General features: G+C 38.6%; 1 protein-coding gene across 1 annotated transcript in view; it reads right to left on the bottom strand.

Annotated features, from left to right (window-relative positions):
* Positions 1–3,057: 3,057 nt before the first annotated feature.
* The window catches only part of LOC116508921 (coiled-coil domain-containing protein 141-like), a 129,174-nt gene continuing 114,967 nt past the window's right edge, over positions 3,058–17,264 (bottom strand). Inside the window, exons 21-24 of the mRNA XM_032217797.1 lie at positions 16,220–16,332; positions 14,938–15,069; positions 9,560–10,443; positions 3,058–3,990 (exon numbers count right to left, since the gene is read on the bottom strand). Of these exons, the coding sequence (XP_032073688.1) occupies positions 3,729–3,990; positions 9,560–10,443; positions 14,938–15,069; positions 16,220–16,332 (1,391 nt within the window). The 3' untranslated portion in view covers positions 3,058–3,728. The remainder of the gene's footprint in view (positions 3,991–9,559; positions 10,444–14,937; positions 15,070–16,219; positions 16,333–17,264) is intronic.

Here is a 17,264-nt window from a genome sequence, read left to right as displayed (position 1 = left end):
CCTTCCTGCACCGAAGCATTCTTTTCTCTTTAGGATTTCAGAAGGCTGTAACGTCCTCGAAGTTATGCTGAAGATACAGGAACGTGCCTTCCAGGAGGCACCTCTTACTGGCTGAAGAGTGACAGCCGCTTGGTGGGAGAACACAGCCCCACCATTGATCCGCCTGTCTGACAGCTGCTATATAAAGAACTGTCAGACGGAGAGTTCCCTGTTGCCAGTTACTGAGTTGTTTCACTTGTTAGCTGTTATCTGTTAGCTCAAACAAAGGTTGTTGTTACTTCACAACCTGCCTGGTCTCCATTCTTATCTGCCTGGTTCTCAGAATAAAGCAAAGGAAGCTCCCATTCAGCTCCCATCAGAGAGAGACATCAGGTTGGAGAAAAAGTGGCCAATGGGTCTCCAGCCCACAAACCTGCCTTGTTTTAAAAACTAGTGTTGATAAAATAAATTCCACAAAGTTGCCAGGATGGAAAGCAAAACAGAAACAAGATCTCTAAAGATCTCCATCCAAACCACGAGAAGGGGAAAACAAATGTAGAATTACATCATCCAACTCTTGCATTTTTCCTAAATGGGCAATTTACTCAACTAAAACATCAATATTTTAAAAAATGGCCTTCAATCAAACCAAGCTCCCTTTTGCTCTTTGTATCTATTTTCTATTCTCATTTGGCTCAACTCTGTACTATTTTAGTTTGCCACAATGGGGCATCTGGATCCCATAAAACAATCTTCCCCTCCAAAGCATTCAACTACAACCATCTTCAAAAGGACAGGCAGAAATACAGTTAGTACAGAACAGAGATATTGTCTCACTGTTTTTCTGTGAAAATGAACAGCAACATGTTCAAGGGTGTTTCAAAACTTAGTTTTGTTTCAAGATGTGCGCTTAATCAAACAAAAAAATCTAAACACTTACTAACTCTCTTGGTTTGTTTGTTTCTTTATTTATTTGTTTGATAAGCCACAAATCTGTAGGCAAAAAACTAGCCATCCCCCAGAGAAAGCGTTTACTATGAATAACTGAACTAAATAATTATCTAATGTTATCACCAGCACATGCCAACACCTAGGATACCTCAAGGGTCACTGAAAGCAACATAGTTTCTTGGCTTGAAACCTCAGCTTCATATGTTACTGTTAAGCTTGTCCTTCTTTCATTCTATAATGTACCTCAAAAAGACATGTTGGTGGGAATCCCAAGATCCATTCATTGAACACATAGGTTTGCAACACCCATTTGATATTACCGAAAAGGTAGTAATAGATTCCAATTTCTTACAGGTGGGCTCACTTAAGGCTTTGTTTTAAAATGGCATGTGATGATAGCATTAGATCAGTGTTCTGACCTAGGTTTCCTGAGAAAGCATAAATCATAATCCTAGTCCCAAAACCGCTCTTTTATTTATACAGCTGTGACTTATGGTCATTCACAACCTGTAATGACCAGTCTGTGAAGAGTCTGACAGATGTCTGCTCGAGGTGCCATAGTCTTTCAGGGTAATGTTATTAAGTACCCACCTTTATCTCCCTTGAAACGCTGCCAGAGACCTAATTGCCAATTGGTTTTGCAAGGCCAAACATAGCACAGAGTCAAACAGGACTTCTCAGAGCTTGAACCGACTAGATGAACTAATTGCTTCCTGCAAAGGCTCACATCTGTTTGCTCCTCTTTAATGTCTTATGGGAGGGGCCAATCATCTCCAAGCCTTACTCCCAAGTTGCCCCTTTTTTAAATTGTTCTTGCCTTCTGGCAGCTCTACTCATGCGCACACTGGGAACAGGCTCCACTGTTCTTCTGCCTCACTTATGTCAGACTCAGGAGGCTCCAGAGGCAGCACATAACTACCAGATAGCCCCCCTCTCTGCCTCTGATGTAGAGCCCTCATCTGAGCCTTTCCCAGACCTCTATATTGACTCCCCAACCTCCTCACTATCCTACTCTACTGCCAGCTCCGCAGGCCACCAGCAGACCATAACACAGTGTCTCAAAGATTGGAAAAACACAAGTCCTGCAAATTAAGACATTACTGAAAGAAAGTATCTATAGCTGTTGTTCAGAGACATTCAAATGCACTTTATGTCCTGTCGTAAGTGATTAATTTGTCCCCTTAACTTCATAAAACCTGAGCATATTAATTTTATCTCAGTCTGGGAGTTTAGTAATCCTTTATGGTGAGTAAACCTTAGTTCTCTTTTTAGGATAGGAACTATTAATAGAGTAGAAAAAGCAAAACGGGCCTCTTTTTAAAAATTCAATGCGCAATTCTGGGTTTTTGTAATCAGTCCCAAAAGAAGCATTTCATTGGACATAAACCTTCATACATTCATTTTTCATGAACAGACTGCATTTAAGGAAAATGTTACACATGATCTGGAAAATATTTTCTATTCCTTGAGCTAGCCTAACTTTCCTTTCTGGATTAGCCAGTTTTCACTTCACAACCCAGAAAGAGTTCATCTCTTATAGGACTACTGAATAACTAATCTGATGAACTAAAACTGTAAAATATTTACTTTTACAGCACTATAGAAAATCTGATGGAAGCCTTCTTTATAGCATCATATCCTCACCATTTACAGTATATAGTCTTCTACTGCGTACTGCAAGATTTCTTTCCATTTTGCAAATTTGTTCCAAAAGATTTCTGTACCTTTTTTCTTACCCATATTTCATAGAACCATTGTTATAGAAAAGTCAATTTCTTAATTAAATATACATTGTTGCCAACCATGCTTTAAATGACAGAACTGCAATATACGTGTATTTTTTTAATAATGGCAAGAATTCATTATGAATATTGTCATTTGAATACAGTGAGAATTTATAAGACAAATCACTCCTTAAAGACCACTGTTTTTTTCTTCCTTTTGTCAAAACTCACAATAAGTTGAAGAATCAAATTTGTTACATCCATTGGAGTGGAAAAAATACAATGCTACTTCTTTTATCACATTTAAAAAATAAAAACTAGTTTAGACTCTAATACTATTTTTACTGTTGTTAATTTTTCATTATTTTAACAATTAAAAATTATTTCTATTATTTGCCTTGTGCCTATTACATGTTTTTTTAAACTTTTCACTCATTTCAAACAAATACTTCTCATTTTTCTCACCCTGTTTGATGTTTCTGAATTCTTAAAACAATAAGTATTGTGATTGCAATCCTAAGTGGAACTAAGTTGAATTAAGCATTGGTAGACTAAATGTTCACATATAGGTTTGTACTGTTAGTGGCTTTAAGCTACTATTCCTTCAGCTTTAATAGTGACCTTCTATAGAAATGGTGCTCGTGTGTGTGTATAATGTACAAAAAGATTCTCTTTCTCTCTCTATTGCTTTTTCACAAAATAGCATCAAAACAATATATTTGTAAGCTGTATATAGAATGAAGCAAGCATATTGTGTTACACAGGTCAATCATAGTCCAGTGACATATTTTCTCATAATCTTTAGAGGTATATTTATATTCATACAATCATCTTCATTATCTAATAAAGAACATTCCTCCCCCATGCGTACATATTTCTTTGCATTATGCCATTGTACTGTAGACTAAAGGACAACTTCCTTTAGTATGCCTGGAACAGGAATATCAAAAGCACTACATTCAGCGTGACCGATAAGCAAGAGTGTCAAAGGTGAAGTGAGGTGCCTCAAAATATGGCTGCTTGCTGTTGACTCCTTTGGTGAGTGTTAAAGTTCAGTGAAGTCAGTTGGCTGTGCTAAGTGAACAACCAGTGGGCGAGTGATGCAATCAAGTAGAAAGCACAAAGGGTTATCCAGTCTACTCGTTTTATAGATGGCCAGTTACCTTTCACACGGAGGACGGCACTGGAGGACACTGTGCCGCTAGAATTTTTAGCCCGAACCACATACAGTCCAGCATCTGAATCATACACCTTCTCAATGAACAATGTATATTGTGTATCCTGGTGTAAGAGCTTTATGTGCTCATCTCCCATCACTCTCTGGCCCTTCTTGTACCTGGAGTAGAGAGTCAGGTTTCAAATCAGGTTAATATGAATGTTGGATGCAGCAATGATAATCTGCGATGTCAGGCAAAGTCTTATGGAATATGAAAGTAGGTTAAGAGTAGAAACCATTGATAATCGTAGCTTCCCACCACATCATATTGAAAAGAAAGAAGATTTGTGGTTAAAGAAATACAAGAAAAGTGTTAGGAGTAGGAAACAAATAAAATAACGCCCTAAAAACTGTAATATTCTTTAGAAATAGATCTTCATAGCCTTTATTTGACTACAGTAGAACTAGGCCAGAGGTTGAAATACTGTGTTTAGAAAAATATTCATACCAAAAGTTTTCTTGGTTTTCTCCTGTAAATATATCCCATGCAATTAACTGCTATCATTGTTGATTTATTGTTGCAAGTGAGGACCAAATGGATCTTAAATTCATACAATTTTCAATAAAGGCAAAAAAAAAAAAAAACCCTGCTAGAAATTTTTATTTAAGTTTGTACCTATTAGTAAAATGGAGCAATGTCCACATGGGTTGTCTCATGGCTGTTTTGAAGGAAAAGAGCGTAGCAATAACAATAGCACTTAGACTTATATACCACTTCACACTACTTTACAGCCCTCTCTAAGCAGTTTACAGCGTCAGCCTGTTGCCCCCAACAATCTGGGTCCTCTTTTTACCCACATTGGAAGGATGGAAGGCTGAGTCAACCCTGAGCCGCTCAGTATCAAACTCCTGGAGTAAGCAGTGAGTTAGCCTGCGGTACTGCATTCTAACCACTGTGTCACTATGGCTCTTATTTCTTAGGTTAGCAAATACTAGAATAAGTGGGAGGACAATACTGCCCGCTCACCTCCTCCAGGACATACTGTCTAAGAACTCTGGTGCACACTGTAGGCAATCCCAAAGCACTTGGGTAATTTTGGCACTTGCTATGGAGAATACAAAAGCTTTCAGCATCGAAGCTCTTGGCCAGCACTGGAAAAAAAGACTGAAAGGATCTTCTCCTGGGCACTAACATGCCCAGGGGTTTAGACAGTGGTGGGATTCAAATTTTTTTACTGCCAGTTCTGTGGGTGTGAATTTGTGAGTGGGGTGGGGCTTTGCGGGCATGGCAGGGGAAGGACACTGCAAAATCCCAATTCCCTCCCCACCCCACTAACCTGCTTTCCAGCTCCATTCCCCTGTTTAGGGTAACAAAAGAAGATCATCTAGGAGGCTGGGAAGCAGAGAGGATGGGGTCAGTCTATTTGCCGGTTCTCCAAACTACTCAAAATTTCCACCACCGGATCTCCAGAACCTGTCAGAACTGGCTGAATACCACCTCTGGCTTTAGGGTCACACAAACAGCATTCTTATGGTGAATTAGGTGACATCTTCATTTTAGTTAAGCAAATCAGAAAACCCAAATTGTTTCACTGTAATGAATTTTGGTCCCTTAGCACAGTCCTGCTCTATATGTATGTCTCTTTCCACTACTGATGACGGAACCAATAAAACCACAGACAAATTCTTTGATTTTTGACCCTCATTTGGCCTTTGCAAGTAGTATCTTATGGAGCATAATAAGCAGATTTTTGAACTGTAGAGCCAGTTATATCGCAAAGGTCTATCTGCTAGTTTTCTTACTGTTAGCAAGTATCATTTTAACTAATTTCCTAAAATGCACATAGAAAGTGCCACTTGGCACCAAAGTTGAAAAGTACCAGATGAATAGCCATAGAATGGAATAGGGATAGTAGCAAATAAAGAGAGAGAGGGAAGGAGGGGAGGGAGAGGGAGAGAGGGAGAGGGAGGGAGGGAGACTACCAACTCTTCTTATCATTAGAACATTTTACAGTCAAGAAATGGGCAACCAAGCATGTAATCAGATACAAATGCTTGTTTTATTTTTCTCCATTAAAACAATATTATTATTTTCTACAGGGAAAGATTGATTACTGCCAAATGTTTGCCATCAATACAGTAGAAGAAAATTCCCTTGTATTGCTAAAGTCAGGATATAATTTGATTGGTTGTCTGCCTGTCTATCATCATCTATCTATCTACCTATGAACCACAGTGGCACAGTGGTTAGAATGCAGTACTGTAGACTACTTCTGCTGACTAGCAGCTGCTTGCAATTTGGCAGTTCAAATCTCACCAGGCTCAAGGCTGACTCAGCCTTCTAACCTTCCGAGGTGGGTAAAATGGGGACCCAAATTGTTAGGGGAAATATGCTGACTCTGTAAACTGCTTAGAGAGGGCTGTAAAGTATTATAAAATGGTATATAAGTCAGTGGTGGGTTTCAAAAAATTTTGGAAGCTCTTCTGTAGATGTGGCCTGCTCTCTGGGTCCATGGTGGAACCTCTTCTAACCTGTTCAGTAGATTTGACGAACCGGTTCTACCGAACTGGTGCGAACTGGTAGGAACCCACCTCTGATATAAGTCTACGTGCTATTGTTATATCTATCTATCTATCTATCTATCTATCTATCTATCTATCTATCTATCTATCTATCTATCTATCTATCTATCATCTACCTACCTGCCTGCCTGCCTGCCTGCCTGCCTGCCTGCCTGCCTACCTACCTACCTACCTACCTACCTACCTACCTACCTACCTATCTATCTATCTATCTATCTATCTATCTATCTATCTATCTATCATCTCTCTCCCTCCCTCCCTCCCTCTCTCCCTCTCTCTCTTCCTATACCTACAGAGGCAATATAAGATTACTGTCCAACCTTTACAATTTCCTAGCTGATTCTTTTCATTCCAAGCATCAAGAAGTGGGGCAAAAAAGATGAAAATCTGGTATCCACTACCTTTTGTCAGTCTAAGGCTAGTCATTCCTTTATGACCCGGCTCCTACTAGTTTTCTACATAATAGTTTACTGGTATTTATTAATGCCCTTTAAATACAAGATTGCTTTCATTTTGTTATTGTTAAAAAGAAAAGAAAAAAATTCCTTCAATGATCACCAATATTAGAACATAACAAATTTTTACTGAGACATTTCTTTTTTTTTTATTAAGAAGGTTTCTTTATAAATTGTTTTTATAATACTCGGTTTACTTCAGAGATTGTTTAATTGTAAAAAGTTAATTTTCTTAAGAAGTTGGACAAGCTGTAATAGCATTTTGTGTCAAATGAAATATTTAGGTTGGGAGCATTAATGATCCAAAGAGAAAGTGATAAGGTATTTTAAAAGGAAAGAATGAAAGAATGAAAGAATTGGATTAGTGATTCAAGCAAGCTGTAATGACAGTTTTTTTTAAAAAAAAATCTTTTAATTGTTAGCAAATTTTATCAAATGTGTTAGTTGCTTTCAGATTTGTTATAGATACTCATGAAGAAAATGTTTTTCTCTTTCAAATTCTGCTTTCTTTCTGATTTAGCACATATAGGATAGAATATGATGATTGAAAAAAAATCAAAAATTATATTTAAAAAAAAAGAGGCAACTCTGGAAAGGTGAAGGGAAATAACCACCCATAAGAGATGAATTTAGAATCTTATTGACTTCTCTTCACTTCCACTCTACCATGAATTAGGCTTAATACGTAAAGATCTGTCACTTTCTCTTCATTCTTGAATTTCTTGGCTAGAGAAATTGTGCTGGCTGGGGGATTCTGGGAGTTGAAGTCCACAGGACTTAAAGTCATCAAGGTTGAGAAACACTGATCTAGCCATTGTACGATTTGACGTTGGGTTGGAAATTAGAGAAGCTGCAGCCCCAACAAGGGTGAGCAAGCCTACCAGACCCTTTCAAACTGTGTGTCATATCTTTGTAGCTTACGCTTCAAAAGAAAGATCAGAAACATTAAACTAGTGTCAGAGTGGTGTAGAGGTCAACATACAGGTTTTGGAGTGAGAAGACACAGGTTCTATTCCACCTTCAGCCAGGGCAGTTTTCCCCGTGCAACTTTAGACCAGTCACTTTTTCTCCTGCCAATTTGTTTTATAAGGTGGCTACTGTGGCGAAAAATAGCCTCTGAACAAAATACGAGGCAAAAATCTGATAAAAGTGAGGCCCAGAATAGAATGTAAAATGGGTTAGATTTCAGCAGCTCTTGTCAGCATTATAAAACTCCCTGACAGATCATCAGTTTTTATTTTGTTAAATTATATCCCAACTATTTACAATAGTAAGAAAAACCCCTTTGGAACTCTGCTCATGTGGAATTATTTGAGTTACCAGCTTTATCATTTGAGCACCATGGAAGAGGTGATGATTGGAGGTTCAACTGATTTTATTGCTTGACTCATTAGTTTTCTAAACTTAATTTGCAACATGGGCCTTTTTTTTCTGCTCTAAACTCTTCCTTTTTAAAATCAAAGCTTGATTGGGATTCTTTTCATTCCCTAGGACTCCTTATATAAATTCTTAACCTTTCTGGATTTAGAGTTATAGCCAGAAATAGCAGTAAATATGAATGTGCTGTAATTACACACAAAAGATAAATGCAATTTAATTACTGTTTGCCAACTCTGGGATTTAGCATCAACTTTTCTGTGCGCTGGAGACCAGCTTTATTTAGTGTATATATTCTCCCGTAAATACTCCCAGGAAAGCTTCTTTTCATTATCCTTCAATATTATAAACCTTGTTTTACTCTCGTTAGTTGGCCAATTATACCCTGTTGGTTCTCCCACCTTTATATGGAAAGGAGCTGCAGAAACGAAAGGACTTTTGGACTACCATTTTCAAAGCAAAATAGATAAAATCCTGATGCCAATTGTCTCTTAATTATGAGTGGTATAAGGTAAAGGTTCTCCTCGCACATATGTGCTAGTCGTTCCTGACTCTAGGGGGCAGTGCTCATCTCCGTTTCAAAGCCAAAGAGCCAGCGCTGTTCGAAGACGTCTCTGTGGTCATGTGGCCGGCATGACTCAATGCCGAAGGCACACGGAACCATCCCACCAAAGCGGTCCTTATTTTTCTACTTGCATTTTTTATATTCTTTCGAACTGCTAGGTTGGCAGAAGCTGGAAAAAGTAACGGGAGCTCACTCCTTTACAAAGCACTAGGGATTCAAACCACTGAACTGCTGACTGTTCTGATCGACAAGCTTGGCGTGTTAGCCACTGAGCCACCACATCCCTAATGCTACCAAAGTATAATGTGAATCTTATTCTCTGGCAAATTTCATAAGCTAGGAGCTTACATCTATGGGTCCAGTTTGAATATGGATCAGTGGCTAGATATGAGGTAAACTGAATCCAACACAGAGAATAGCATTTCTTCTTGGTTTCTGTAGCTACAATAAAGCTAATCTTCAAATGCAGAGGAATTTCTAAGAATTCAATTCTTATTAAAGGAGTTGTAATGTTTAATAGCTGGAATGTTCTATTGCTAAATAGAAAGGTTTTAACTTCACTCATCTTCATGTACTATTTAATACAAATAGACTGAATGTGCATGAATTAATCTGAACCTGACAGTAAGTGCTAATATTGTGTAAACACTGTGGGAATGGAATTATGTGGAAATGTGATGTGAATGCTAGCGAGACTATCTGATTTTCAGATTTGTGTTTGCTGGATTAGCCTAATTATATTTAAGTTTTTTCATTGTAAGCTACCCACCAGGTCAATGCAGGTTCTGGGAATCCTGTTACTTCTACTTCCAAAGTCACCGGAGCACCTTCCATGACAGTTACATTAGACAGAAGCTTGGAGAAGTGAGGTGCCTGTCCAGAGACGCTGACCTTGCTGTTCTTTTCAGATATGTTTTTAGCCTCTTCTCCGGTAGCCATCTCCCTCTGACAGTTTCTCGTGGAGTCTGATTGAAAGAGACCTGAAAACGCATTGGATGAAGCATGCAGCCTAGCCTGGTTTTTAGTAGAGTTATTTCCGTCATGCAATTTGTTCTGGGCTTCCTTCATGCTTCTGGGAAGCTCACGGCATTGCAAATGGGTCTCGTGCACTTCACTCCTCATGCAGTAGAAAGCCTTTGTCTTGAACGTAGAGGAAATGGGGGAAGTGGCGGGCATTTCTGGAGAACTATGAGCAAATAGAGATTCCATCTTGCCCTTGGAATGGCTGCTTAGGGTGGGAGAAGAAAAACTTCCTAGCTGCTCTGATATGCACTCCTTCCTGTGGCCAGGCACATCAGCAGAAGCAATAAAGGTTAAGGGATCAGAATCATCTTCCATTGTTTTACTGACAGCACTTATTGGCATTTGCACAGTGTAAGAACTGACATGCACACTACGGGAGCTACTGCTATGTGGTTCTTCTAGTTCTGTTTCCGAATGCAGAAGGTTGGATTCCGGGGTCTCAGAAAGTGGAGGTAATGAGATATCATCAGGAGATATACATTCATATTCCTCTCCAGAGAGTGCATCTTCTGCCAGGAGCTCAGTGTGAAAGCCTTCCTCCTTGGCAGCAAAAGATAGCTCTGTGTCCTGTGAAATAGAATCCTCAACAGCTGGGCAGATAATTGATGTCTCAGCCAAGTTCTTCTCCTCCTTAAAAGCAAAAAAAGGATGGGGAGGGAAGGGAAGGGAATGGAGGGGAAAGGAAGGGAAGGGAAAGAAGGGAAAGGAAGGGAAGGAAGGGGAAAGGAAGGGAAAGGAAAGAAGGGAAAGGAAGGGAAGGGAGGGGAAGGGAAAGGAAGGGAAGGGAAAGGAAAGGAAAGGAAATGAAGGGAAGGGAAAGGAAAGGAAGGGAAGGGAAGGGAAAGGAAAGGAAGGGAAAAGGAGAGATGAGAATGGAGGATAAAGGAAAAAGGGAAGGGAAAGGAAAGGAAAGGAAAGGAAAGAAAGGGAAGGGAAGAGAAGGAAAAGGAAAGGAAAGGAAGGGAAGGGAAGGGAAAGGAAAGGAAGAGAATGGAGGGGAAGGGAGGGGAAGGGAAGGGAGAGACAGTGAAGAAAAAGGGAAGAGAAGATACAAAAAAAATATTTAAATAATGTCTATAAAACCTATTTTACCTAATCTTTTTTCACATATTTCTTTCATATATTAAATTTTAAAGATGTAATAGCAATATAGCAGTAGACTTATATACCGCTTCATAGGCCTTTCAGGCCTCTCTAAGCGGTTTACAGAGAGTCAGCATATTGCCCCCAACAATCTGGGTCCTCATTTTACCCACCTCGGAAGGATGGAAGGCTGAGTCAACCCTGAGCCGGTGAGATTTGAACCGCTGACCTGCTGATCTAGCAGTAGCCTGCAGTGCTGCATTTAACCACTGCGCCACCTTGGCTCTGTAACTAGTCATCTGTCAGAAGGCCCATTTAGTCCAATTTAAAACAATCTTTTTAAAGAGGAGTAGATATAATTCTGAGCAAACGTAGAAATTACTGTGTTTTTTCTATTTTTTGGAAATATATATTTTATTGCAATTGTAGCAATGTTTTCTAAGTTTGCATCACTGAAAAAAAAATCATTATGCCTTTTAATTTATTAAGCTAATTATTTAAATGTCGGACTGCAGATTACTTTTACTAAATGCAATGAAGAAAGAAAGGTACTACTGAAATAACATCTAATGTTTCTATTTGCACTAGGACAACATAAATGTTATACTGAGAAGGGAAATATTCTGTTTCTCCCATAACTTTGTGTCCCCTCAGTGATCTGCGTTTATAACAGATTCTGAAAAGATAGTTATTGAGATGGCCACTAGCTTGAATGTTATTATCATGAAGGATAATTTTATAGCTAGCTATTTGCCTTAATAATGAATGGGACATCTGTATTTGTGGTATATTATGGAGCTCCATTTCTACAGATATTCAGGATAGAAAACATGTTTTATTTCTCAATGCACCTGCTTGGCTAGCGTAGGACATAGGAGGCTAACCCAACTACATATTTTAAAAATCAAGAGTAAAGAGTAAAGGTCTTTTACTCCCATGTTTGATATTTGTTGCTCCCAGGAAGTTATGCAAATCCAATTATTCATCAATAATTCAAAATTGTTGGTTTCCTTTCCTTTAAAACACATTAAACCTTTAGCTGAGGAATTTTCCTGTTTAAACTATGATTTCCCCTAGTAGAAATCATTCAGAGATCTCTCAAGCGATCTTAATATACTTTCTGCTCACCTCTGTTCTAAAAGCAGAGGCAAGAAATAAAACTTTGTTAGAGTTTGTTGGTGAGAGGCAGTGGCAAAGCCTAAACATTACATGTTCAAGAATTTCTGCCCCACTTACCAATTACCATTTACCTCCCATAGACCCATTAGATCCCACAGATTAGGCCTCCTCCAAAATCCATCTGTGGGCCAATGCTGGCTGTCGACCACCCGGAGGAGGGCCTTCTCTGTGGCTGCTCTGGCCCTTTGGAATGAGTTCCCCATGGAGATTCGGACCCCCGCCACCCTTCAGGCCTTCCGGACAGCCGTTAAGATCTGGCTGTCCCAGCAAGCCTGGGGTTGAGTTCCCCCCCTACTCGAATTTGTTGTGCTTGCTGTGTTTTTAAATCGTTTGTATCGTTGTCCTGTTTTTGTCTTCTTTTCTGTATTTGTTCCCCTTCCCTTGGTTTTTGTTCAGCCGCCCTGAGTCCCTTCGGGGAATAGGGTGGCTTACAAATCGAATAAATCCAAAATAAATCCAATTCCATTCCAGAAATATTAATAATTTCAGTAACTGAGTACATGAAAAAAGGGGGTGTATTGTCCAAATCCTAGGCTTTCATAGGATAATTTTTAAAAACCTGTTTGTGTGTATAAAAATTGCTAAAAGATTATTTTCTAAATAAGTAGAATACCTTTATGCCAATTAAGTTTCCCTTTATACTAGCTTTAATGGGAAAAATCTTTTATATTTGCTGTCCTTCCTTAAACCTTTTCTCGAATTTTCTTGAGGGCCTTATATTGTTCTTTTTCTTTTTTTTAAATATGTTTTTATTATTTACATGCTAATGTTGTACAATTATTTATATAGGTTGGCCAATAATAAGTACTGCTCTTTTTCAACAGCATTGAAGATAAGAATATTTTTGCTATCAAAGATTATAGTATGAACTTTGATGGATGTCACTTGATTTAATTGGATATGTGGATTATAGTTTGTGAGATGACTATTCTTCCTGTTCCTGTACCAATTGTGGGAATATCTCTTCCTCCCTCTCCCTTTCTCTCTCCCCCCCGTTTTAACCATTGTTCAGCAACTGCATAGTCCTTTTTTTCAGATCAACTGTTGATGTATTGATTGTAACAGAAATTGACTGACTGGCTTGTCACCAAAACCTGAAGTTTTGGGTTGAAAGAGAATGCTGGCACAAAGTCAACCAGCCAACTTTCATGGCTAAGGAGGGACTATAGGCCACATATCATGGTTTCTAGCCTGGTGCCTTAACCACCAGAAAAAAATGGTTCTCTAAATGTTATCTCTCTTTATCTTTCCCTATAATTGTCTTTTGCTGATCTCAGAGCCTTTCCTCTGCCATTCTACCCAGGCATGGAATGCTTGCTCTCAGATAGATTGTAGGTAACTATCTATTAAATATTGCTTATTCATCTCATATATTTCTTCCCATAAACTCTTATTTCTGTTAATGTTAGAAAACTGTTTCACTAATAGGAATAGGAATGTTGTTTATTGGCCAAGTGTAATTGGACACACAAGGAATTTGTCTCCAATGCATAAGCTCTCAGTGTACATACAAACAGCAAAATTTGTAATCATAGATCATAAATCATCAGATACCATCCTTGATCTGATTAGATTCCGGCTCTTAGGAGCACTTATACACCAACGCAAATCACACTGCCTCCAACAGACTTAACTCGGGACTTGGAATTGCAAATAACCCTGATATATCTATGTGTCAGCGGTACCTTATCTGCTGAGGGGGGCATGCAATTTTAAGGCAGGGAATGCCACCTCAGAAATGATAATGTACAGGGAGTTATTTCGTTCGGCCTGCCTCCCACCTCCTGGAATTCCCTCATACTGGCCTGACTCTGTTATTTTATGTAGAAAAGACTAAAAGCAAAATTTCAGCATTAATGCTGAAATCTGTCACCATGACAAGCTTTTTCATTTTTTGAAGATTTGAGAAGAGGTGCATTTACTAAGTAGATGTCTGAAAAGGCTGGTCAAAGGAGGTAGTTGCTGGCCAGCATGTAATGACTCTTTAACTGTTTGATTATTCACTGGCCAGAAAGGGCAAGAAATGATTGTCTCCCTGCGAGTTGTATGAATGCCCAGATCCAAATGTATAGGACAGCACCAGTCAACTTTGAATTCCCAGGACTGAGAGACAAAAGTATTGTTTGTCCAGAAGTGACCATTTACACCTTTTCTTATATATTTCCTTTTACCCTATCCTACTTGTGCTGCTGCAATGTCCATAAAAAAAATCTTATACCAATTATCTGGACATACCTTTAACAATCTTTGGACCATTATGTTTATTATCCACTTTTAATGTCAATATTTTTTAATTATATTTTAATTTTAGTATTTTTTGATATAGTGTGGAAACTAATATGTATTGCTGGTCTTTGACCGTAATAATTACCTATCCTACTTTCCAGCATTATATACACAAATATAATACTCCTCAGACAAATCTATCCTTCATGAATCATGAAATGGTACATGTAATAAATATATTACTCTTTAATTAGTCTTTATGGTTCCACAAGACTCTGTTGGATTTCCTGAAAAAGATTAACCTGACTTTATCCCCCCTCTGGAAAGCAACACCATCTATCTTTCTTAATGTTACCTTTTCCATGCTGAATGAAATAACAGTGCTTTCCATCTTAGTTATAAATGGGCTTTCAGATAATGTTAAAAAGCCTTCTCAAAAGCACACATGTTTATGACATGAATGGATTCATTTTAACTGTAAGAAAACAAATAATTCAGTGTGGGAGGGCTTTCCCTAATTATATATTTTCCAAGCAAGGTTTTTCTTTTAAGAATTTTCATGCTTGAATTAATTCCCTAATACCAGCCCTTAGTTTGAGTTACACAACATTTACTTGGGGGAAAAAAGGTACAAACCTGTTTCTTCAGCTCATATATTCTTTCTTTTACATCCCCTTTATCTATCTTCTCTTTTTGACTGTCTTGTTCTGTTCTTAGCTCATCATCACATTTATTAGAATTTGGTGATTTCCCCTTTAATGAATCTTCCTGTGAAACAAAGCCAAAAGTAGAAACAAAATAAAAACAATTTTCCACAGCAGGGGATGTGATGTTTTATCGACACAAGCAAGAAAATGCAAGCTTTTGCAGCAGGAGATCTGGGATTCAGATTCACGTAAAGCAACACAATATAATCTTTGTATTTGTTCATGGCACATTTGTCATGTTTACAGTTATATCAAGCTGGGTCCTTCTAGGTAGCTCATATCACTAAAAAGCCCCATAGAAATAGGAAACAGCAAAATGTCCCAAAGGTGCTTTTTCAAGAGGTTGAAAAAGAGCTCATCCAAGAGCTTCAAGAGTTGAAGCTTCTTGGATGAGAAGTAAAACGTCTTCAAAGAAAAACCAGGAAGCCCAGTGGCCTCTTGAAAAAGCACCTTTGGGACAACCATGACCTGGATGACTGAGAATCTCCATAGACGAAACAGCAAAACATGAAAGAAATCTTGTAATCCAAAATTTGATAAAACAGCAGTAAACTTTACGCAGCATGCTGTCTTAAAAGAAGGGTTGCTACTGAAGGAGTGAGACAAAACACTTCCATGGGTTATGTTAATCTGCCCCCAAGCCATTGGGATATACTGGAAGGCCTTAGAGAAACAGGTGTCAAACTCCCCACATCACGTTGCCATCAAAGACGTTTTCCCCCTTTGTGGAGCTGGGGTAGGCATGGCCTGCACATGACATATCTGGCCCACAGGCCGCCAGTTTGACACCCCTGCCTTAGAGAGGTGTCAAAGCAGTTTTCCCTGAAATTGGTGCCAAATCTTATTCAGACATGCCCTACCCCAAGTAAAGACAGACACCATAATGGCTCAGCATTTGAATATCATTTTTAAACTCATTTCTGGCTTCTCAACTCTTCAGATTAGAATCCAATATATGGATAGAATCCTGTGTCACGTGTTTAGAAATCCACTGACACCAAAGGATCCTCAGCTATTGTCTTGGAAGTACCCCCTGGAAGGACCTTTCTGCATATCCTGAATATTTATGTCTTTATTATTCAGTAGCTGGCTCACTTACTCACTACCCTCAAATCTATGTCCTGCATCTCCACAGCATATTTTAATGGCATAAATAGTTAATAGATTCTGCTGTAAAATTGATTTTTTTTTCTATAGGAAGAAAACATTACCCCAAGCTTGTCTTCAAGTTCTGTCAAGGAGCTACACAGTTCACTGATAGAGTCAAGAACGTCTTTGTGTTTTGCTGTTATTTTTTCAACGTGCTTCTTTCCTTCTTCATTACCTGCAGTTTACAAAAAGGAATGATAGGACATCTGCATTATCCACAACAATGTGAATGAAAAGCTGAAACTTGACTGGATCCCAGAAAATCTGCACCTATCTTCCAGGCCCTGGAACCAGGGGTGAAATTCAGCACGTTCTGACAGGTTCTGAAGAACCGGTAGTGGAAATTTTGAGTAGTTTGGAGAACTGGCAAATACCACCTCTGGCTGGCCCCGGAGTAGGATGGGAATGGAGATTTTGCAGTATCCTTCCCCTGGAGTAGGGTGGGAATGTAGATTTTGCAATATCCTTCCCCTGGAGTAGGGTGGGAATGCAGATTTTGCAGTATCCTTCCCCTAGGAGTGGGGAAGGAATGCAGATTTTACAATATCCTTCACTTCCATGCCCATCAAGCCAGACCCACAGAACCCGTAGTAAGAAAATTTGAATTTCACCGCTGCCTAGAACCCTTTTTGCATGATTACTTAGAAATAAGTCCCAGTAGTAGGTTCAGTGAAGCTTTCTTCCAGATAATTAAGGTATTATGAAACAGGAGCTACTTTTTAAATAAACGTATTTATTAAATTTATATCCTGCCTTTTGTATGGAACTCAAAGCAGGGTGTAGGGTAATTCCTCTTCCAACTTTTCCAACAATCTTGCAAGGCAGATTTGGCTGAGAGAGGAGATAGGTCCAAAATTACCATGAGCTTCTATGAACATGAAGTAGCTTCTAATCCAACAGTTTAATCACTATAACATTTTGGCTTAATGTTAAAAGTTTTAAAAAATTGACATTTATCATTCCAATTTTCAGTCTCAGTGATTAATATACATAGTCCCTTTGTTGCAAGTATTGATGATATAAATTTACTGAAAATTACAGTTGTGGTCTTATCTCTCAATGCTAGTGATTGTATGAAAGTATCAAAAAGCCGGGACACAAGTACAT

Source organism: Thamnophis elegans, chromosome 1, assembly GCF_009769535.1.
Source record: "Thamnophis elegans isolate rThaEle1 chromosome 1, rThaEle1.pri, whole genome shotgun sequence".
In the NCBI taxonomy this organism is placed as follows: Eukaryota; Metazoa; Chordata; class Lepidosauria; order Squamata; family Colubridae; genus Thamnophis; species Thamnophis elegans.
Note: the sequence above shows the minus strand (reverse complement) of the source record. Positions and strands in the feature narration are given on the sequence as shown.